At 47.0% G+C, this 22,553-nt stretch overlaps 1 protein-coding gene and 1 long non-coding RNA gene across 4 annotated transcripts in view; both read right to left on the bottom strand.

Annotated features, from left to right (window-relative positions):
- Window positions 1–7,225: 7,225 nt before the first annotated feature.
- The window catches only part of LOC115476928 (IgGFc-binding protein-like), a 920,282-nt gene continuing 904,954 nt past the window's right edge, over window positions 7,226–22,553 (bottom strand). For all 3 annotated transcript variants that reach the window (XM_030213515.1, XM_030213514.1, XM_030213517.1), the window contains one exon: window positions 7,226–7,615. Coding sequence is in view for 2 of the 3 variants with exons in the window: in XM_030213514.1 (XP_030069374.1) it covers window positions 7,558–7,615 (58 nt within the window). In the remaining variant the exon portion in view is untranslated. The remainder of the gene's footprint in view (window positions 7,616–22,553) is intronic.
- Window positions 8,051–22,284, bottom strand: LOC115476929. Its single transcript, XR_003943237.1, has 3 exons — window positions 22,181–22,284; window positions 17,767–17,769; window positions 8,051–8,060 (listed from the first exon to the last, which is right to left on the bottom strand). It is a non-coding gene; the product is annotated as an uncharacterized LOC115476929 (long non-coding RNA).

Genomic DNA, 22,553 nt, shown 5'->3' with positions numbered 1-22,553 from the left:
GCATGATGATATGGAAGGTAAAATTATGTATCATACCTGATAATTTTCTTTCCATTAATCATAGCTGATCAATCCATAGCCCCTCCCAGATATCTGTATTGTTTATATTCTGGTTGCATTTCAGGTTCAAGTTTAGTCTTCAGTTCCTGTTCAGGAGGACTTCGTGTTCAAGTTTTTCAATGGATTCTTCAAGAGTTGAGACGAATTTGTGTTACAGTGAGCTGCTGCATTCCTCTCCCCTCCGTTTTAGGGGGCTGGATTGAGACTTAAATTCTGCCGGCGCTCCCTCCCGCTTCGTGCGGCAGTAGGGCAGCTTTGTACCCCTCCCGCTTCGGCGGTGTTAGGGTCAGTCAGCTCCTCCCGCGGTTGCGGTTGCAGGATAAGCCAGATCCCCCCACATCGGCGGGTGTGGTGTCCCTCCCCCGCTCCGCGGGGATGAGCTGGACGGATTCCCCTCCCCCACTTGTGTGGGGATGAGCTGGGTTAATTCCCCTCCCCCGTTTCGGCGGTGGTGAGCTGGGCAGAGTGTCCCTTTGTGGGTGTAATTCTCTAAGTGCTGAGTCCTGCGGATGGAGCTTGGATATTGACATACTGAGGAGTTTCCGGCAGCACATGACCACATATAGGGAGGCAAAAGGATTGCTCTCTATCTCCACCTGCTGGTAGATGGACACAACCCATCAGTCTATGGATTGATCAGCTATGATTAATGGAAAGAAAATTATCAGGTATGATACATAATTTTACCTTGCACTCTCCATAGAGCCCAAGCCACTTACTTAGATGCACTTTGGTGTGTCAATCGAAGGTCATAGGAAAGGTAGTGGCATGACCCTTTTTCCTGTTTCTTATGAGCCAATATGACTGTGACGGCACAGTTTAAGGTCCCATCAGGCTATAGCGTTTTTTGCATTGTGCCTTCCTTTTATTGTAGGCTATCAGTGGGGCACGTTTAGGGCACACACACAGAATTTCTGCTCCAGGCAATAGTGGGTATAGTAATTTCGTCCACGTATTCTTGGTTGGGTGAGTATAGAATAAGACAACGGTAGCAAAACTACTATCCTATTGTTCTGGACAGTGCAAGTTGGGTCCCAATGGCATCCTAATGTATTGTCGGGCCACCATTATAGATTTAACTGCCCACTACGCCGGTATGAGACGAGGTGCCTGTATCAGATGAGCATGACCCTTTGACTTTATAGAATGCGGAAGCACTCTGCATCACAGGACAGCACTGCTCAGGTTTAAGATGCATTACAGTTGTCAAATCAAGCGCTGCTCATGTTTAAGATATAATCAACTACAATTGTCAGATACTCTTCACATATTTGAAATGGATTAATGGCTGTAATTATAGGTGCCAGTTTGACTCTAACACATATATACAGGTCACAAGATGACAGGTGCGCTGGTCCATGCATAAGTTCCTACTAGAGGGAATGCGCTCCTTATGCAGGAAGGTTCTGACGAGCCTCAATAGAACATATGATGTCACGAGTGGGAGAGAGACATGGGGATGGAGGCAGGTGTGAATTAAAACTGTTTGGTTTGGGCCACAGAAATGCACACCAGTTATTACCAGTGATTGGTTTGGGGCACAGAAAGGCCCACTGGTGAGGTGTGGTGCCAGTTGTTTGTCAGTTGTAACATTACCTGTGTTAGCAGTCATGACAAACTGCAAGAGACTCCAGGGCAGCAGCCTAACAGGGGGTAAGAAGTGAGGTTTTTTTTTTGTTACATTTTGTACCCCGCGTTTTCCCACTCAAGGCAGGCTCAATGCGGCTTACATGGGGCAATGGAGGGTTAAGTGATTTGCCCAGAGTCACAAGGAGCTGCCTGTGCCTGAAGTGGGAATTGAACTCAGTTCCTCAGGACCAAAGTCCACCACCCTAACCACTAGGCCACTCCTCCATTTTATTTATTTATTTATTTATTTGTAGCATTTGTATCCACATTTTCCCACCAATTTGCAGGCTCAATGTGGCTTACATTATGCTGTAATTGCGATCGCCATTTCCGGGTAGAGAATTACAAATGGTATTGCATTAAGGCGCTTACATGGTAGAGTAGAATACAAAGTGGTATTGCATAGAAGTACTGATTGATAGAGTAAATTAAATATGTTATAAACCTGCTTATAATCGAAATTGAAAAACGCCTATATTGTGACCCAAATCGAGAGATGGGCGTCTTTCTCCCGTGGGCGCCGAAATCGGTATAATTGAATGCCGATTTTGGGCGTTTCCAACTGCAATCCGTCGCGGAAATGGGTAAAGTTGACAGGGGCATGTCGGAGGCGTGGTGAAGGCGGAACTGGGGCGTGGTTATCGGCTGAGGAGAGATGGGCGTCTTTAGCTGATAATCGAAAAAAAAGGCGTTTTTACCGCGATTTTGGGTCACCTTTTTTTTACCCTTTTTTTTCACGAACAGGTCCCAAAAAAGTGCCCCAACTGACCAGATGACCACTAGAGGGAATCGGGAATGACCTCCCCGGACTCCCCCAGTGGTCACTAACCCCCTCCCACCAAAAAAAACCCACTTTCAAAACTTTTTTTCCAGTCTCTACACCAGCCTCAAATGCCGTACCCACCTCCATGACAGCAGAATGTGTTCTATCCTGTGACAGCCTTTCCCTGGTTCTGATGTGGCTCTCGGGTGACTGTGGCACCTTTTCTGTTATGCGCACTGCAGAGTCACATCAGCAATGCATTGTGGTGGGTGTTGAGTATTGGGCTCCGTGATTCCACTAGCTTGTGGCAAATGCTCACGATGTTGGTAGTTGGTAGGCTGTACTCCCATGGTGCTTTTCCCCCTGCTTACTGGGTCAGAGTGTGCCCTGTTTTGTTTCCGGTAGTCCATGAGGTAGTAGCCATTTTTGTAAGCCAGTTTTAGATCCCTTTCACGTGTTAGCCACGTTACAGAACTTAGTTCTTACCTTGAATGTTGCTGAAAGAGGGCACTGTACACCATTCTGCCAGCTCTGACCTACTGCTAATCTCAGTACCAGGGAGACTCGTTGCCAGTGGGGCACAACCTCTGATCTGCAGTTAACTGTGAGTAAGCGTGCTTATTCCAATAAAGGACGTTTTTGGAGAGTTTAGTCTTCAGGTGTCAACTGGTGTGCCAATGTTATATAGCAGCAACCAGTCCTAGAGGCCTGCGTGTATGCAGGTCCCTGGAGCACTTTTAGTGGGTACCGCAGTGCACTTCAGCCAGGTGGACCCAGGCCCATCCCCCCCCCTTACCTGTAACACTTGTGTTGGTAAATGGGAGGCCTCCAAAACCCACTGTACCCACATGTATATGCCCCCTTCACCCCTAAGAGCTATGGTAGTGTTGTACATTTGTGGGTAGTGGGTTTTGGGGGAGGGGGGTTGGGTGCTCAGCACCCTTGGTAAGGGAGCTATGCATGTGGGAGCGTTGTCTGAAGTCCACCGCACTGACCTCTAGGGTGCCCAGTTGGTGTCCTGGCACGTTAGGGGGGCGAGTGTACTACGAATCGTGGCCCCTCCCATGACCAAATGGCTCGGATTGGGACGTTTTTGAGCTGGGCGTGTTTAGTTTCCATTATCGCTAAAAAAAACAAACGCCCAGCTGAAAAACATCCATTTTTTCGAAAATACGGTCTGTCCCGCCTCTTCACGTACCCGTTTTCGGACATAGATGCCCATGGAGATAGGCGTTCGCGTTCGATTATGCCCTTCAAAGTCAACTATAGAAAGTTCATTTCCGACATGAGAGATGAAGTGCGTATTGCGTAACTTTCATTAATAGCAGTGAGGTTATCAGTCTAGTATAAAGAGTTTGTTTTTGTCTAGGTTATATAAAGTCTAGTTGTCTGGTATTTAGGACGCATCGTTATGGTATGCCTTCTTGAATAGGTCAGTTTTCAGTAGTTTTCGGAAGATAGTTAGGTCTTGCATTGTTTTTATGGCCTTCGGTAGTGCGTTCCATAGCTGTGTGCTTTTGTAGGAGAAGCTGGATGCATATGTGGATTTGTACTTAAGTCCTTTGCTGCTGGGGTAGTGGAGATTCAAGAATGTGCATGCTGATCTTTTTGCATTCCTAGTTGGCAGGTCTATGAGGTCTGACATATAGATCGGGGCTTCAACGTGAACTATTTTGTGGACCAGGGTGCAAACTTTGAACGCAATTCGTTCTTTTAGTGGGATCCAGTGTAGTTTTTCTCTTAGGGGTTTGGCGCTCTCGTATTTCGTTTTTCCAAATATGAGTCTGGCTGCTGTGTTTTAGGCAGTTTGAAGTTTCTTAATGTTTAGTTCTTTGCATCCGGCATAAATGACATTGCAGTAATCTAGGTGGCTTAGCACCATTGATTGTACGAGGCTGCGGAATATTTCCCTTGGGAAGAAAGGTTTGATTCTTTTAAGTTTCCACATTGAGTGAAACATTTTCTTTGCTGTATTTTTTGCATGGCTTTCGAGTGTGAGATTTTGGTCAATTGTAACTCCAAGAATTTTCAGGCTGTCTGAGATGGGAAAGGTGTAGTCTAGGGTGTTTAAGGTGGTGGGTTTGTTCGTGTTGTATTGTGAGGAGAGAATAAGACATTGTGTCTTTTCTACGTTTAGCTTTAGTTGGAATGCATCCGCCCATGAGTTCATTATTTGGAGGCTGAGTTTAATTTCATTTGTGATTTCGTTTAGATCATGTTTGAACGGGATGTAGATTGTGACATCGTCTGCATAGATGTAAGGGTTGAGTCCTTGGTTGGATAGCAATTTGGCTAAAGGCATATCTGAATGACCCAACTTAAATGACTCAACCCTGCAACACTTCACTATTAAAGATCTTATTGGACATTAATGAACTCTTTTACCTCAACCCAACTTGATTGAATCTTATCTTCCCTATCCCAATACAACATATCTTCCCTATCCCAATACAACATTTTGTACCTATCCCGTACCGGATTTGGCGAATGCCTTCACGGTATTATGTATGCCACATTTAGCCTGCAAATATGTGGGAAAATGTGGGATACAAATGTAACAAATAATAATAATAATCATTAAGTTAAAAAGGGTTGGTGAGAGTGGTGATCCTTGGGGTACTCCGCATTCAGGTTTCCATGGTGGTGACGTTTTTGAATTTGATATCACTTGATATGTTTTTGCGATTAGAAAGCCATTAAACCATCTGAGTACGTTTCCTCCAATCCCGAAGTACTCTAGGATGTTTGAAAGTATTTGGTGGCTGACCATATCAAACGCGCTGGACATGTCAAATTGTAGGAGAAGTACATTATTGCCGGTTGCAATTATTTGTTTGAATTTGGTTAGGAGAGTGATTAGCACTGTTTCGGTGCTGTGGTTGGATCGAAATCCTGACTGTGATTCATGTAGTATTGTGAATTTGTTTAAGTAGTCGGTAAGTTGTTTGGTTACCAAACTTTCCATTAGTTTGGCTGCCAGAGGGATGGATGCTACTGGGCGGTAGTTGGTTGTGTCACTTGTTTTTTTCTTTAAATCTTTGGGTATAGGGGTAAGTAGTATATTTCCTTTGTCCTCGGGGAAAAGACCATGTTGTAGCATGTAGTTCAGGTGTGACGTGAGGTCTGTTATGAAGCGTTGGGGGGGGAGTGAATTTTATTAGGTTGTTGGGGCATATATCCAGTGTGCAGTGGGATTTAGCAAATTTGTTGACTGCTTGAGTGATGGTTTCTTCAGTTAGAAGATCGAAGTTTGACCAGGTTCGATCTGCTGGGTATTCATCAGTTGTTGTGTCCAGGCAGTCAATGAATTTTTCGTGATCGGTGGTATTGAGTGGTAACGTGGATCGTAGTTTTATAATTTTCTCATTAAAGTATTTGGCTAAGTTGTCTGCTGATGGGGTGTCTGTGCTGGTTGTGGTAACCGGTGTGGTGTCTAGTAATTTATTCACAAGTTGGTAAAGTTAATGTGCGTCTTTGTAGTCTGGTCCTATTTTGGTTTCGTAGTATGCTCTTTTGGTTTGTCTTATTGTATATTTATATTTTCTTTGCGTTCGTTTCTATGCATTAAGTGTGTGTTCATCTTTCATTTTTTTTTCCATGTTCGTTCAAGTCTCCTAACTTGTGTTTTTAGTATTTTCAGTTCTTCGGTAAACCAAGGTATTGAGGTGTGTCTTCGTGTAGTTCTTGTTTGTAGTGGAGCGATTATATCTAGTGTGCTCCTGCATCTGTCGTAATGCGCATAGTTTGGACAGATCAGCGCAAGATCTAGCGAGGCTCTACAAGGCAATTATTTGCAGTCCAGCCATAAGTGTCAGAGTGAATGTGGCTGTAGAGAGGATGGATTATGGTGGGGGACCGCGACAAGCGAGGTTTTGCTGTCCCGGTCTGTGGTGGTGGGTCCTAGCCTGAAAGAGTTCACAGCACTGTGTTTCAGACCAAAGCAAGGTCAAAGGTCATGTGGCTGTTGTCCCATGCTAGCAGTGGCATGGATGATGTCTAAGATCAAGGGCAGTTCCCCTCTTGTACGGAGGGGGGCCAGTGCCAGATTAGCAGATGATCAGCGGAGCCTACCTCAGACTTGGACGGAATGGGGAGGCTGAAAGCTTCAAGAAAGAGAGTCAACGGGTATGAGAGGGAGGATGCTTTTATGGTAATCCTTTGAGCAAAGCTGTGATGTTAGCGCCTAGGCATGTCGACGGTATATGCCCCAGGTGGAGCAAAAAGCTACAGCGTGATTATGGCAGAAAGAGAGAGAACTGTGTGACTCAAAAAGGCTAGGCCACTTGCTTCAAATGCTCTAGATAGAAATCGAGTCATATTATTACTATAAAATGTATACATGATTGGAAATTGCTTGCTATTGTGAATAATTCATAGATATAAATTGTAGAATGCTGCGGCCACAATAAATTCCACTCTTTATCGGATAACTGGTCAAGGGTGAATATATACTGTGTATGGTCTGGACTGAAAGGAGAGTGCTGAAGTGCCACCTGCCCGATTTGTGAGAACAGTACAGAGCTCTTTTGTTGATCTGGGATTGTGGATTGGGAGTAGATGGGAGAGCTGTTTTTTAATCAGATTCTGAGGATGGGGAGTCACTAGAGGAACTCTTCTGTTGATTAAGAGCCATGGGTAGAGCGCTACTAGGAGAGCATTTTTGCTGGTTAGTGGAAGGGGAAAGGGAGGAGAGCTTTTTATGATTGAATATATCCAAAATACACATCTATAATTTCATATGTATTTAGTCATTTATTGCATATACAAATAAGTATCATATTAATTAGCCTGAGCAAATGTAATGGCATGCATACAACTTATATTTAACAAAAAAGAAAAAAAAAAATCACGCAATGAAGGAAAAAACCTAAGGACAACTGAAAATCAGTGTTTTACAGGAAGGACAATAATTGACGGGATAGAAAATATTTAAAATTGTAGTAGAAAGCAAATATTGTTTCAATTTTAAACAGTTATTTTCTGTAACTGTTTGACCAGGTAGAGATCATACATAGATAAGATAATTTTTCACAGCAGTAGCAAAAGCTTCAGTGAAATAATGCCAGGCTTTTAGAACATTGGTTAAGCAAATCATAAGTCCAGTTCTAATAATCTGTTTGTTCATTATTTGTACAAGATTTGTACACTGAATGTGTTCCAATGCTGTAAAAAAGAACAAAGAAAAGAAAAAGTTAAATCAGAACTACAAGTCCATGTGTGCATGTAGTAAACTAGTTGGCATTTGGCCTCTATATTTCAAAAGACAAGGGCAGTATATTTCCACCTGACCTGCTTTCTTCTTCATACCATATACCACCACACACACTGAACAGAATATATGTAAATGCCAGACGTGAATGCTGGAAAAATTTTGGAAAAAAAAGTATGGACCTGATTTTACAGGTTGTCTATGTGTGAAGACCCAAAAGAAGCCTATTTTACAAAGGTACCAATGTGCCGTTAAAAAAATAGGATCCATTAGTATGCAAATGCCGACACACAAATTCATATCTGCTCTAAATTTCCTGTAAGTGTGTGCATATAGCAGCACATTTTATATAATGTGTGTACATTGCAACTCCACCTCTGCCCCACCTGAACTATGCCCCTGAGAATGCATAATCACAAACTGAATAAAAATAAGCACACACTTTCTGTGCGCATACTTTTTATGCACATATGTGGTTGCACAATTTTATAAAAGCCTGTTTCTATGTGTAAGAAAGAAAAGCTTTATAAAATTATCCCCAAGGGTAATTCTATAAGGGAGCACCTTGTAGACACTTGTCTTACAGAATATTAGCATAAGTGGCTGAAAATGTACCTATATTTAAGGCATGAACACTTATACCAGCTACGCAGTAGAGCTCCTATGAATGCTTGCATCTAGATTGCAGAAGACTACATGTAGATATAAGATTTTATGTGAATTAGACAGTGCTTTTTTTGAGCTGGTATGCGCCGGTACGGTGTACTGGCACCTTTTTTCTGAGGGCTGGCTCACCTGCCCGCCTTCAGCTCCCCGACTTTCCATTCCTGCTCCCTGCGTTGAAATCTTCTATTTTCCTGAAGTCGCAGTGGCGAACCAGCAGTGAAAGCTGCAGGCACGCAAGCTCGCCTCCTCGTTGCTTCCCTTCCCTCTCAGCGTCCCACCTTCCTCTGATGTAATTTCCTTTCTGTGAGGGCAGGGCGTTGAGAGGGAAGGGAAGTGACGAGGAGGCGAGCCTGCCTGCCTGCTGCTTTCACTGCCGGTTCGCCACTGCGACTTTGGGTAAACAGATTTCAATGTAGGGGGCACGAACGGAAAGTCGTGGAGCTGAGGGCAGGCAGGTGGGGCTGGGGTTGGAATGATCTCAGGGGCAGGTGGAGGCTTGGGTGAGTCACTGCACATGAAAGGGAGGGGGAGGATAGGGGGCATAGGAGAATCGCTGGACATGGGGGGGAGAGAGGAGAATCGCTGGACATGGATGGGAGGAAGGATAGGGGCAAAGGAGAATCACTGGACATGGAGGGGAAATTAGAAGAGAATCACTGGACAAGGATGGGAGGGGAGGGGAAGGCAGGGAACAGAGGAGAATCACTGGACATGGATGGGATGGGAGGGCAGGGGAGGGAGGAGAGTTGCTGGACATGGATGGAGGAGAGGGAAGACAGGAAGGAGATGCACATGGATGGAGGGGAGAAAGGAGAAATGCTGGACATAGATGGATTGGAGGGCAGGGAAGAGAAATGTTGGCGGGAAGGAAAGACAGAGGAAAGAGATGCACATGGATGGAGGGGAGGGGAGACAGGAGAAATGCTGGACATAGATGGAGTAAAGGACAGGGAAGAGAAATGTTGGAGGGAAGGAAAGATGAAGGAGATGTACACGGATGGAGGGGAAGGGAGATAGGAGAAATGATGGACATGGATGAAGGAGAGGGAAGACAGATGCACATGGAGGGGAGGGGAGAGAGTTGAAATGCTGGACATGGAAGGAGAGGAGGAAAGAGAGAGGAAGTGAGATGAACATGGATGGAGGGGATGGAAGGGGAGAGGAGAAATGCTGTACATGGATGGAGGGGAGGGAAGACAGAGGAGTAGATGCACATGGATTTAGGGGAGACGAGAAATTCTGGACATGGATGGAGGGGAGAGGAGAGAGTTGAAATGCATGGAGAGGAGGGAAGAGAGAGGAAGTGAGATGAACATGGATGGAGGGGAGGAGAGAGGAGAAATGCTGGACATGGATGGATGAGAGGGAAGAGAGAGGAAGGAGATACATATAGATGGAGGGGAGGGAAGAATAGGAAGGAGATGCACACTGATGGAGATGAGAGAAAGGGAAAAGAGGAGAAAAACTGCACATGGATGGAGAAAATAGGCAAGAACTGGGTCCACTCTATACCTCCTCCAGTCAAGTCTGCAGAGGACCCAGCTTTTACCTATGGATGTAGGGCAAGAAATGAAGAAGAAAGAAGGAAAGTAAAGAAATAAATGGAAAGGAAGCCCTGGAAACGGAGTTAAGGGAACAGATAGCGAGCAGCAGAATCAGAGACTGGGACCAACATGATGAGAAAAACAAAGTTACCAGACAACAAAGGTAGAAAAATCATTTTATTTTCATTTTAGTGTTTGGAATATGTCCAATTTGAGAATTTCCATCTGTGTTTTTTTGCACTGGGTATACTGGAGCTGTAACAGCTTACAGAAATTATTTATAATGAAAAAAAAATCATAAGTAATTTTTTTCTTCTATACTGGTATAGTATTTTCAATGATACCTGTTTATATGCGCCATGGCTGGTATAAGGGGTGTGGCTATTATGGGTGTGGCTACCATATGGGCAGAGCCATAGATGATTACCCCACCCATAATGAGTACCGGTACTTTTTTCCTACAAAAAAAAGCACTGGAATTAGTACATTAAAAGGCTGGTGAAATATTGGCCCTTTCCCCTCCACCCCACTCTGAGTGAAAAGGGCCAACCTTCCTAGGAAACCTCAATTGCCTTGTGGCCTAGTGGCACTGGCGCCTACCTAACCCTTTCTGAGACTCACAAAGATGCCAAGGGTGGCCTATCCCAAAGCTGTTAACTTATCACCGCTATGCTGGAAATTTAAGGCCAATGAGCAATTTTTCTCTCGCATGCCCTAGCCATGTCACAAACCAGCTCTAGTGTATATACATTCCATAAACTGACAGCTCACACCTACATGCATTTGTAACATGCATTTGCTCTGTTCTCCACCACCATAGTTGCACTCTGCTTTTATTTTCCCCATCAGGTTGCCTGGTTTCTCTCAGTTTTCACTTCCCCCTCCTCCCCCAAGACACCACAAGCCATGTGTGGCCAGCAGGGTTGCCGGGTTGAAAAAAATTTCCCCACACAAACGAGCCCAAAACCCGCCCAAAACCCACACAAAGTTAAACCCCGCCCCCGACATCATCAGCCCTGCCCCCGACGTACCCCCAACATCATCAACCCCTCCCACATAGCCACCAATGTCACCCCACCCCCGACGTAGCCGCTGACGTCACTAACCCCGCCCCCGATGTCACTAACCCCACCCCTGACACCATTAACCCAGCCTCTGCAGGGCTTCTATTGGACCAAATTGGACCAATAGAAGCCCCAGAAAACCGCCCAATCACCGCAACGTGGCTTTTTAAAAGCCGCCCAATTTCCTGCAGCCTGCAGCCGGCAAAAATTGCCTGCAGCGGGTTGCGGAAAGCCGCCCAATTGGGCTGGAAACCCGCAGACCTGGCAACCGTGGTGGCCTGCAGTATTGAAGACACTCCTTCCGGGTGATGCAGACCTCCTTCTCTCTGCTGCAGCCAGCCTGCCTCCTCTAATGCAATTTCCTGTTTCTGATGGATTTGTTGAAATAGAGGGAAGAAGGCCTGCCCTGGCTGGATGGAGCATCTTCAACACTGCTGGCCAAACAGACAAAGCTCATGTGTGACGGGTAGGAGGAAGGGTTGGAGAGTGAGAGATACAAGTCCATCTGACATGGAGAATAAAAGCAGAGTAGGACCTCTGAGACACAGAGCTGGGCCTATGTCTGCTACTCTCTTGGTCTGTCACTCTCCTGCTCCTGTGTGCCGGGACCTGGATTATCGCATTAATGCAATCACCTGGGTCTCTAGACAAAGACAGACCAAGGGAGCAGAACCTTCTGGCACCGGGCCCCCCCTGGGGAATCATGCTCCCCCCATCCCCCACCTCGGCAGCCCTGAAGCAGAGTGCAACTGTGAGGATGGGGAGCAGACAAATGCACGTTACAAACACATTTAGGCGTGTGAGCTGGAGAAGGAGCCTAAATGTGTGTGTCACACGTCAAATGCATGTGACTTGGCATGCCTGGACTCAATAAAAACTTTTACCCTGTTGAGCAAGCCCTGCCCATCCCCTGAACTTGAGCCCCCTTAAGAATAAAGAGGCTGGGCTCCAGGCGCACCTCCACACCTTTCTCCTCCCAAACTGAGACTCACCCAAAAGGTCAATACCTGAAGAATAGAGGAGACATCAACACTCATTCCTACCTCAGCATTGCCATCTTGCAAAATGGTGGCTCCTGCTTTCTAGCGGTATGTCAGAGTACATGTAACTTGCTAGGGGGTGAAGGGGAAGGCCACTGGCCCATCAGGGATTTAAGGATGCCCAGAAGACCCTTCAGACATGACTTCTGACCTTTTAAATTCTTATTGTTGCTGCATTAAAGAAAGTCAGTGTAAAAAAAAATCTTTTTGTCTGCTGCCACTGCCAGATTGGAGGAGTGGCCTGGTGATTAAAGCTAAACTAAGAACCATGCGAGAGAGTTCAAATTATGTGCTTTGATTAATTTTAATTCTGTTTTGTGAAATGCTCTGTTATTTACTGTGAAGGACAGTATATTAAATGATAACACTTAACTAAATTAACACGCCTTATGTCTTTGCATTGTATCATATAAACAGTGTTTGCATCATAATTGTGTTATTTGAATGTTCTAATGCATGTCCAGTACTTGCCTGGTTCAGATCCTATCTGACTGGTTACAATCCATGTTTGGCAGCAACTCATCACCACCATGGACACTGACCTGTGGGATACCACAAGGATCGATACTGTCACCTATTCTGATCAATATCTACCTCAAGCCACTAGCTGAGCTGATTCGGTCAATGGACACTCATTTCTACATCTATGCAGATGATATGCATCTACTCATACCCATTGAACCTGACTTACCTACAGCCTTGAATTCAAGAATGGGCTTAACACAACAAACTTTGCCTGAACCCAAATAAAACTGAGCTTCTCTGGGTCCCTAACACAAGTGGATACATACCTGACATCCATAGGCGCCCCGTATAAGAGGCTTGGGGAGGCTAAGCCTCCCCAGCCCAATCGTGGACTTCCCTTGGCTGCTCTTTAAAAGAGATGGTGCCTAAGCGCCAAAATGTTGCAGTGACCGGCGGTCTCTGCCTCTTCCCCCCTCCCGCGCGAGTCTTGCACCTCCCCCCTCTCCCTCAGACGCATCCCGCCTCCTCTAATTCAACTTCCTGTCTTACGCAGAGGCGGGACGCGTCTGAGGGAGAGGCTCCGATGCAGGCAGATTAAGGCTGGCTATGTGCATCGCTGTCGCCGATTCGCCGGCATCGGAGGGAGAACGCCTCAGGCCAGAGACGGAGTGACCACGCGGATGGATGGGTGAGAGCAGGATTAAGGCTGGCTATGAGAATCGCTGCGTCAGAGGGAGAACGCCTCAGGCTTTAATAACGAGCGAAATATACTGGGCTAGGACTGGAGGAAAGTGGAAATGGGAGATCAGAGTGAGACATTCTGGATACAGAGGAAGGTGGGAGGAAAGATTGGGAAAAAGGAAGAAGGAAATGGAGATTGGAGAAGCATGCTGGATATTGTGGAAGGGGAGTTTGAGGGCATGTTGTGCACAGAGGAATGGGGGAGGAGAGATTGGGGAACATTCTGGGCATGGACAGTGGAAAGGAAGATCGGGGAACATGGTGGAAGGGGAGATTGTGGGACATGCTGGGCATGGAGAAATGTGAGAAAGGAAATGGGGGGTTAATGCTGAGCACAGAGGAGTGAAGGTGGGAGAAAAGATCAGGGGGTGGTAATGGAGAGGAGGGAAGGTGGAAAGAGAAATCAGGGAGATGCTGGTTAGGAAGGAAGGTGGAAGAGAAAACCAGGAAGAGATGCTGGGCAAGAAGGAAGGGGGAAGAGAAAACCAGGAAGAGATGCTGGGCCAGAAGGAAGGGAAGAAAGGAGAGATGCTTGGCATCAATGGAAAGGAAAGAGGAGAGAGGGGAGATGTTAGAAATGGGTGGGGAAAGAGATGCAGAGCTAGATAGAAGCAGTAAAAAGAGGGAGCTGGAAGACTGGAGGATGAGAAAGAGGGATAAAGTTTGAGAGGCAAAAAAGTGTATTGGGGGAAGATGAACATGAAAAAAAAATCAATGTCTGAGTGGAAGAAATTGAGAAAATATAACATGGCAAATGAGCAGGAGGCCCTGGACAGTGATCTAAGAGATACAGAGAGAGAATGAGACTACTATGCTTAGAAAAATAGCATTACCAGGCATAAAGATAGAAAAATAATTTTATTTTCCATTTATTGATTGAAATTTGTCAGCTTTGGGAATTAAAATCTGCTATCTGTATATTTTGCACTGTACATAAGGAAGGTTGCTGGACATGGGTGGATGGAGGGGAGAGGAAGGTTGCTGGACATGGATGGAGGGGAGGGAAGAGTGAGGAAGGAGATGAGATGAGGGAAAAGGAAGAGAGAAAAACTGCACATGGAGGAAGAAAATAGGCAGAAGCTGGATCCACTGGACAGTCAAGTCTGTGGAGGACCCAGCTTTTACTTACGGATGTAGGGCAAGAAATGAAGAAGAAAGGCGGAAAGTAAAGAAATAAATGGAAAGGAAGCCCTGGAAACGGAGTTAAGAGGACAGCAGCAGAATTGGATACTGGGCCAGTATGATCAGAAAAACAAAGTCACCAGACAACAAAGGTAGAAAAGATCATTTTATTTTCATTCTAGTGTTTGGAATATGTCCACTTTGAGAATTAGGTGCTCAGCATTAAAAGTTTATATTTATTTACTTATTGATGGCATTTTATCCCACTTTAAACATGAATTAGGGTGTTTTGTGGCTCTACACGTATCATGATATTATGATCCCTTGTTTCATATTGTTGACGGTCTGCATTTTCCATATGGGTGGTATAGTGGTGTATTAGGTTCTGCTCAGTGTAATATTTATGGTACAGTATGGTTCTGAGTGTGTTTTTGCACTATGTTGTGCAGTGTTTTGCAGTTGAGCGATTGTGGTTAGTATATGCTTTGAGCAACCACTTTATTCTTTGTCATATGATACATAGCTAATATCTAAATTTAATAAAAGGTATTAATTGTGACTTTTATTTTTATTTTTTTTCTGTGTGTTATCAGAGAATTATGGATTTAAGCTCCACCCCTGGCCCCACCCCCTAACCCCGCCCCCTTTAGCCTCCCCAAACAGTTGGGCCACCGACTGCCTATGCTGACATCAAAATCCCTTTTGGGAAGTATGAACTCCCCCTCAAATCACAAGTCAGGAACCTTGGAATACAGTTAGATTCAACACTTACTCTGATCCCCCAAATCCAAGCAACCTTCAAGAGCTGCTTCTACTATTTGCGACAGCTATGCTACCTCTCTCCTTACATCGAGAAGGTAAATCTTATCCCAGTTGTGCATGCCATGATAAAATCAAGACTGGATTACTATAAGGCACTATACAATGGGACTACAAAGGGCCTGCACCAGCTCCAGTTGATCCAGAATGCAGCAGCAAGACTCATAGAAGGTTGCAAGCGACGTGACCATATCACACCATTTTTGCACAAATTTCATTGGCTATCAGTACAATACAGGGCTAAGTTTAAAACTCTATGTCTGACCTTCAAGGCCCTCAAAAGGAAATGGCCCTGAGTACCTGAAGTATAGGATGGTCCTCTACACACTGCCAAGGACTATCACTAACCACACCTTCACCAAAAGACATTACACAATGTGATACCCGCAAGCGAGCCTTCTCTGGAGTAGCCCCCACACTCTGGAATGCACTGCCTGAAAGACTCCGCTTAACACAACACTATCTCTACTTCAGGAAGCAGGTGAAAGCTTGGGTCTTCAACCAGGCCTTTAATGGAAGATGTAACTAACTTGTTAGTCTCACTCATAAACACAAGGAGTGACACAGGCTGCACATACTGCAGCAGGACATGCTTTATTTAACCATTTCTCTGACCTCATGTGCTAATATACCTTCGCAGGCAGCGGGCAAGCAGGACTACTACCTCTTGGCTGCACATGGAAGTCTCTGGAAAATCTGCTCAGCTGCAAGTAGAGGTCCGCACACGCATGCACCAGTAATCAGGTGATCTCTGATGCTGCTGGCCCATGCATGTGTTAGTGTTAGCCTACATCAGCACAGGCAGAGAGGCATAGGAGCCAACTTTTTAAAATGATTGGGGTGCTGAATTTTTTTTTACAGGTGGTGCATTCCCCTGCCCCCTCCCCTCCCCTGTCCCTCCCTCCCTGCCTCCGAGTTCCAGCCCCCCCTCTCACTCTCCCAGTTCCAGGCCAGGCCCCCTCCCCTCCCTTCCCCCTCTCCTCTCCCTCCGAGTTCCAGGCCTCCCTCCCTGCCTCTGAGTTCCAGGCCCCCCTGCCACCCAATTCCATGCCCCCCTTCTCACCCTCCCAGTTCCAGGCCCTTCTCATTATCCTCCCCCTCCCACCCAATTCCAGACCCCCCTTCTCACCCTCCCAGTTACAGACCCCCTCCCCCCCTCTGAGTTCCAGGGTGGCCCCCCCCTCCTTCCGAATTTAAAAGTCACTCATCTTACCTCCTGGTTGGAGGAGTTACATCTGCAGCAGCAGTATCCCAGGAAAAAGCATGCAGGCAGGAGACTCAGAGCTGTTCCGTCTGTGCTCTCTCAGCTCTTGTCCCGCCCTTGCGTAAACAGGAAATGAGGGCGGGACCAGAGCTCAGAGAGACCAAACGGAACAGCTCTGTCTCCTGCCTGCATGATTTTTCCTGGGCTGCTGCTGCAGATGTAACTCCTCCAACCAGGAGGTAAGATGAGTGACTTTTAAATTTCGGGAGGAGGGGGGACGCCCCTCAGGGAACTTCCGGTGGGTGACTATTGGGGGTGCTCGAGCACCCACATCACCCACAGAGTCGGCGCCTATGCATAGAGGACTGATGCAGACTTGCAGAGAAGTGCCAGACCATCTTTGCCAAGGAGCAGCTCTAAGAGAGGGCTTATGGGCAACTTGGTCAGGCTGTATGAGCAGGACTTTGCTGAATACAAAGTACACATGTAACAACTTTAGCACTTAAGTACCACTTCCTCCAAGTTCTGCTTAGGAGGAGGAGAAAACAGGAATGTGATACACTCCTCGGCAAATCATACTTGAGGTGGGGGGGGGGGGGGTTAGGGTTTCCAAGTGATGTCAAGCACCGGCTTCCATCTGTTTGGGCCCGGATTTCCGGTCCTAGTTTAGCTGTTTCTTGGACTGGAAGTACAGGCCCAATCAGCTGCAAGCCGGGTCTGACATCACCTGTAGAGGGGGAGAAGCAGAAGAATGGAACAACTGGTACAGGAGCCAACAAGAGAAGGAAAAATTCTAGACCTAGTCCTTAGTGGATCGCATGATCTGGTGTGGGAGGTAATGGTGCTGGGGCCGCTTGATAACAGTGATCATAATATGATCAAATTTGATATTAGCTTTGAAATAAGTATTCACAGGAAATCCAATATGTTAGTGTTTAACTTTAAAAATGGAGACTATGATAAAATGAGAAGAACGGTGAAAGAAAACTTAAAGAAGCAGCTTTGAGGGTCAAAAATTTACATCAGGTGTGGATACTGTTCACAAACACCATCCTGGAAGCCCAACCAGCTTATAATCGAAAGAGAAAAATGCCTATATTTTGACCCAAATCGGGAGATGGGCGTTTTTCTCGCAAAGGCGCCCAAATCGGTATAATCGAAAGCCGATTTTGGGCGTTTCCAACTGCACTCCGTCGCGGAAACGAATAAAGTTGACGGGGGCGTGTCGGAGGTGGGACTGGGACGTGGTTATCAGCCAAGGAGAGATGGGCATCTGTAGCTGATAATTAAAAAAAAAAGGTGTTTTTACCGCGATTTTGGGTCACTTTTTTTGTACCCTTTTTTTTCACGAACAAGTCCCAAAAAAGTGCCCCAACTGCCCAGATGGCCACTGGAGGGAATCGCAGATGACCTCCCCGGACTCCCCCAGTGGTCACTAACCCCCTCCCACCAAAAAAAACCCCACTTTAAAAACTTTTTTCCCAGCCTGTATGCCAGCCTCAAATGCCGTACCCAACTCCATGACAGCAGAATGTCTTCGATCCTCTCACAGCCTTTCCCTGGGTCAGATGTGGCTCTCGGGTGCACTACAGGGTCACATCAGCATTGCATTTTGGTGAGTGTAGGGTATTGAGCTCCGTGATTTCATTAGCTTGTGTTACAGTCTCACGATGTTGGTAGTTGGTAAGCTCTTCTCCAATGGTGCTTTTCCCCCTGCCTACTGGGTCAGAGTGTGCCCTGTTGTGTTTCCTGTTGTAGTCCATGCGGTAGTGGCCATTTTTGTAAGCCAGTTTTAGTTCCCTTTCCTGTGTTGGCCACGTTAGACAACTTAGTTCTTACTTGAATGTGGCTGAAAGAGGGCATTGTACCGCATTCTGCCAGCTCGCCTCACCCTATACCTGGAACAACCTTCCTGAGCCCTTACGCCAAGCCCCCTCCCTGCCCATCTTCAAGTCTTTGCTCAAAGCCCACCTCTTCAATGCTGCCTTTGGCACCTAACTCTCACCTCTCAGGAAATCCAGACTGCCCCAATTTGACTACCCCTATCGGACTGACTGTTCACTTGTCCTTTAGATTGTAAACTCTTTGAGCAGGGACTGTCCTTTATGTTAAATTGTACAGCGCTGCGTAACCCTAGTAGCGCTTTAGAAATGTTAAATAGTAGTAGTAGTAGTAGTACCATGGAGACTCGTTGCCAGTGGGGCACAACCTCTGCAGTTAACTGTGAGTAAACGTGCTTATTCCAATAAAGGACGTTTTCGGAGAGATTAGTCTTCAGATGTCAACTGGTGTGCCAATGTTATACAGCAACAAGTCCTAGAGGCCTGCGTGTATGCAGGTCCCTGGAGCACTTTTAGTGGGTACCGCAGTGCACTTCAGCCAGGTGGACCCAGGCCCATCCCCCCCTACCTGTAACAGTTGTGCTGGTAAATGGGAGGCCTCCAAAACCCACTGTACCCACATGTAGTTGCCCCCTTCACCCCTAAGAGCTATGGTAGTGTTGTACATTTGTGGGTAGTGGGTTTTGGGGGAGGGGGGTTGGGAGCTTAGCACCCGTGGTAAAGGAGCTATGCATGTGGGAGCTTTTTCTGAAGTCCACCGCACTGACCTAGGGTGCCCAGTTGGTGTCCTTGCATATCCTGGCCCCTCCCATGACCAAATGGCTCGGATTAGGACGTTTTTGAGCTGGGCGTTTTTAGTTTCCATTATCGCTAAAAAAAACAAATGCCCAGCTCAAAAACGTCCATTTTTTTCAAAAATACAGTTTGGCCCGCCCCTTCATGGACCCGTTCTCGGAGATAAACACCAAGGAGATAGGCGTTTGCGTTCGATTATGCCCCTCCAAATGTAAATATAGAAAAAAAAGAAGCCTTTACCTTGCTCCCCCCCTTTTCCCTGAGAGGGTGGAATCTTGCAGAGGACAGGGAGGTACAGAGGTCTCAGGGAGCCCAGAAACAGCACTGACATGTTTTAGTTAAAATGTTTAAAGTGTTTAAAATGCTCCAGCACTGTTATAAAACTAAGAACTCAGGTGCTCATGGATTCTAGAGGTGTGTTTAAATTTTATGAGTTTGTAACTGTGGGGGATGTGCAGTGAAGTCTGTTACAAGACTTCTGATTGACTGTCTGAGGAGGCTCCAAGGAGAGCTGGGAGCTTGAGGGGTATGTGAGGCAAATCTGATTGGCTGTCTGAGACCCCAGGGACAGCTGGGAGCTTGAGGGGCATATAAGGCAATCTTGAGGGGCAGTGTGGATAGGGTTACCATATGTCCGGATTTACCCGGACATGTCCTCTTTTTGAGGATATGTCCGGGCGTCTGGATGGGTTTTGCCAGTCTGCCCGTTTGTCCGGATTTCTGGACAAATGGGCGGGCGGGTGGCGGGCCTATCCTAGCCTCCCCTTCCCTTACTTACTATCCACTGCCCTGGTGGTCTTGTCACCTCTTCGGGGCTCCTGCCCCCTCTTTTCTGCCCGGAGCGCTGCCCTTGCCCTGCATCCTGTTGCTGTGACGGTCTCGGGATTCAAAATGGCCGCCGAGAGTTGAAGCGGCTTCACGAGACTTCAACTCTCTGCGGCTATTTTGAATCCCGAGACCGGAAGAGGTCACCAGACCACCAGGGCAGTAGATAGTAAGTAATGGGAGGTGACCCGGGGGAGGGGAGGGGAGGTGAATATGTGACTCGGGGGGAGGGGAGAGGAATATGTGACACGGGGCGGGGCGAGGATGCAAACAGGGTGGGGCATGGGCGGGGCAGTGTGGGTGGGGCAGGGGTGGGACATGTGTCCTCTTTTTGAGAGGACAAAATATGGTAAAACCTAAGTGTGGAAGGCAGCCAATAGGAGCCAGGATCTGCTAAAGGGCATGAATTTGGACCAATGTGGTGGCAGGAGGCAGCCTGGCCCATAGATTGGTGCAAATTTCAAGCCAATTCAGGGGACAGGAGGGGTGGGACAAAAAAAAAAAAGAATAGAGCCCAGAGGCAACCTGGGAAAGAGAAGCAAGCCCGGGTAAAGAGAGGAGGATGAAAGCATGCTCTGAGAGGGGAAGATCGGATCCAGGCAAGAGTGTACAAGCTGGGGCAGAGGAGGGCAAGCTCAGGCAAGAAGAGGCAGCTGCAGGCTGGAGGAGAAGAAGATCAAGCCCAAACAGGAGCGTGCTGCTGGATAGAAGAGAAGGACCCACTGACGAGCCCCAGATGAAGAGAGAGATCTGGTGCATCCTGTAAGGGGCCAGGCACCAAAGCAGACGGGAATAGAGGAGGAGGAGAAGGGGGTCTGGAGCGAGCCAGGGACAAAAGAGGAGCCGAGCTGCAGGGGAACAGGCGAGCTGGGGCCAAGAAGAGGAGCTGTAGCAGTAGCCACAGAGGCCATTCTTCAGGCAGAGAGTGTTCAGGCCTCTAAGACTTGTAGCTTCTAAGTCTTATATCCTGACGTATAACCTCAGTACACCAGTTCACACCTGAAGACTATCTCTCTGAAAGTCCTTTATTTGAATAACACAATGTTTACTCACAGTCAACTGTAGATCAGAGGTAGGGTTACCATATGTCCGGATTTACCCGGACATGTCCTCTTTTTGAGGACATGTCCGGGCAACCGGGTGGGTTTTGCCAATCTGCCCATTTGTCCGGATTTCTGGACAAACAGGCAGGCTGGTGGGCGGACAAATGGGCAGATTGCTAGCCTCCCCTCCCCTTACTTACTACTGCCCTGGTGGTCTAGTGACCTCTTCCGCCACTGAACAAGAAACACAGACAAACAGAAACTAAACACAAAAGACAGACAAGGAACAAATCTAGGAAACAAACAATAACCCTAAGCTAAACTACACACAGACTAACTAGCATCAGACAAGGAACTAGAATAAAAACCAAGCTAGGTAGAAGTGCAACAAGCACCAACAAACCAGGGCCTTAGGTGATGCAAAGGCAAAGCAGAGAGTTTCCAAATGGCTAATAAGCCCAGCAGCAGCTGAGATTCACTGCAGCAATCACCAGGCAGCTACGGGTGCTGTGCAGGCTCAAATAAGCCAAACAAGTCTGGCAGGCTGGAAGATCCGGACTGGACTGGGCTGAAGTCTGGAATGGGAAACAGCACACAGACAATCCAATGCAGCCACCAGGCCTGGCCATCAGGGGGCGAGATGACTGAGAGCCTGAAACCAGGGCACAACCGTGACACCTGCATGCATCTTTCCTGTTGCTGATCTCGGCGCCGATTCAAAATGGCAGCCGAGAGTTGACGTGACCTCGTGAGACTTCAACTTTCGGCGGCCATTTTGAATCTGCGCCGAGATCAGCAACAGGAAGGATGCATGCAGGGCAGTGCTCCGGGCAGGAAAGAGGGCAGTAGTAAGGGTAAGGGGAGGGGGTGACAGGGAGTGGGGTGACGGGGTGTGTGACAGGGGGGAGGGGAAAATTTGACTGGGGGCGGAGCGAGGGCGTGAAAGGGGTGGGGTGGGTGTGAAAGGGGTGGGGCATGTGTCCTCCTTTTGGGGGGGACAAAATATGGTAACCTTAATCAGAAGTTCTGCCCCAATGGCAAAGAGTCTCTGTGATTCTGAAAACATTAGCTCAGAGCTGGTTGAATGGAGTACAATATCTTTTTTACTAAGATATATTCAAGGTAAAAACTAAGTACTATAACAGAGGGTAACGCAGGAAAGGGTTCTGTACTGTCTAACAAATGGAGCCTACCTCAGACTAAAGGGAACAGAAAAAGGGCACACTTTGACCCAGTGAGCAGGGGGAAAACCACCAATGGGAACAGAGCCTGCCAACTAGCAACAGCATAACCAATCATGTAACAGTTCTATGCAGACAGGCTAGTGAAGTCATGTTGCCTGATAATTACACCCCCCACAATGCAACGCTCATGTGACTGCAGTGAGAATGACAGAAAAAGTATCACACCCACCCCAGAGTCACATTACAATCAGGGAAAGGCTGTCAGAGGACAGAACAGAGAAAGAAGCAGAGGAGGAAGAGGGACCATACTGGGGAGCTGAGACGTGTTGGGAGCAGTGCAGAGCTGAATAGAGAGCAGCGTGGCAAGGTCCCTGAATCCCAGAGAAATCCACCAAGAGCATCCCTCTGTATGTGTGCTTGCCTGTCCAGAGAGGAGAAAGCCGGCCGTGTGACTGCCTATCCTGTAAAGAAGAGGTCTATCCAGAAAGGGAAGAAGCCCAACAAAGAGAGAGACAGAGAGACACCCCCTCCCCCTCCGG

This window comes from Microcaecilia unicolor, chromosome 8 (assembly GCF_901765095.1).
Source record: "Microcaecilia unicolor chromosome 8, aMicUni1.1, whole genome shotgun sequence".
Classification (NCBI taxonomy): domain Eukaryota; kingdom Metazoa; phylum Chordata; class Amphibia; order Gymnophiona; family Siphonopidae; genus Microcaecilia; species Microcaecilia unicolor.
This window is presented reverse-complemented; position numbering and strand designations above follow the sequence as displayed.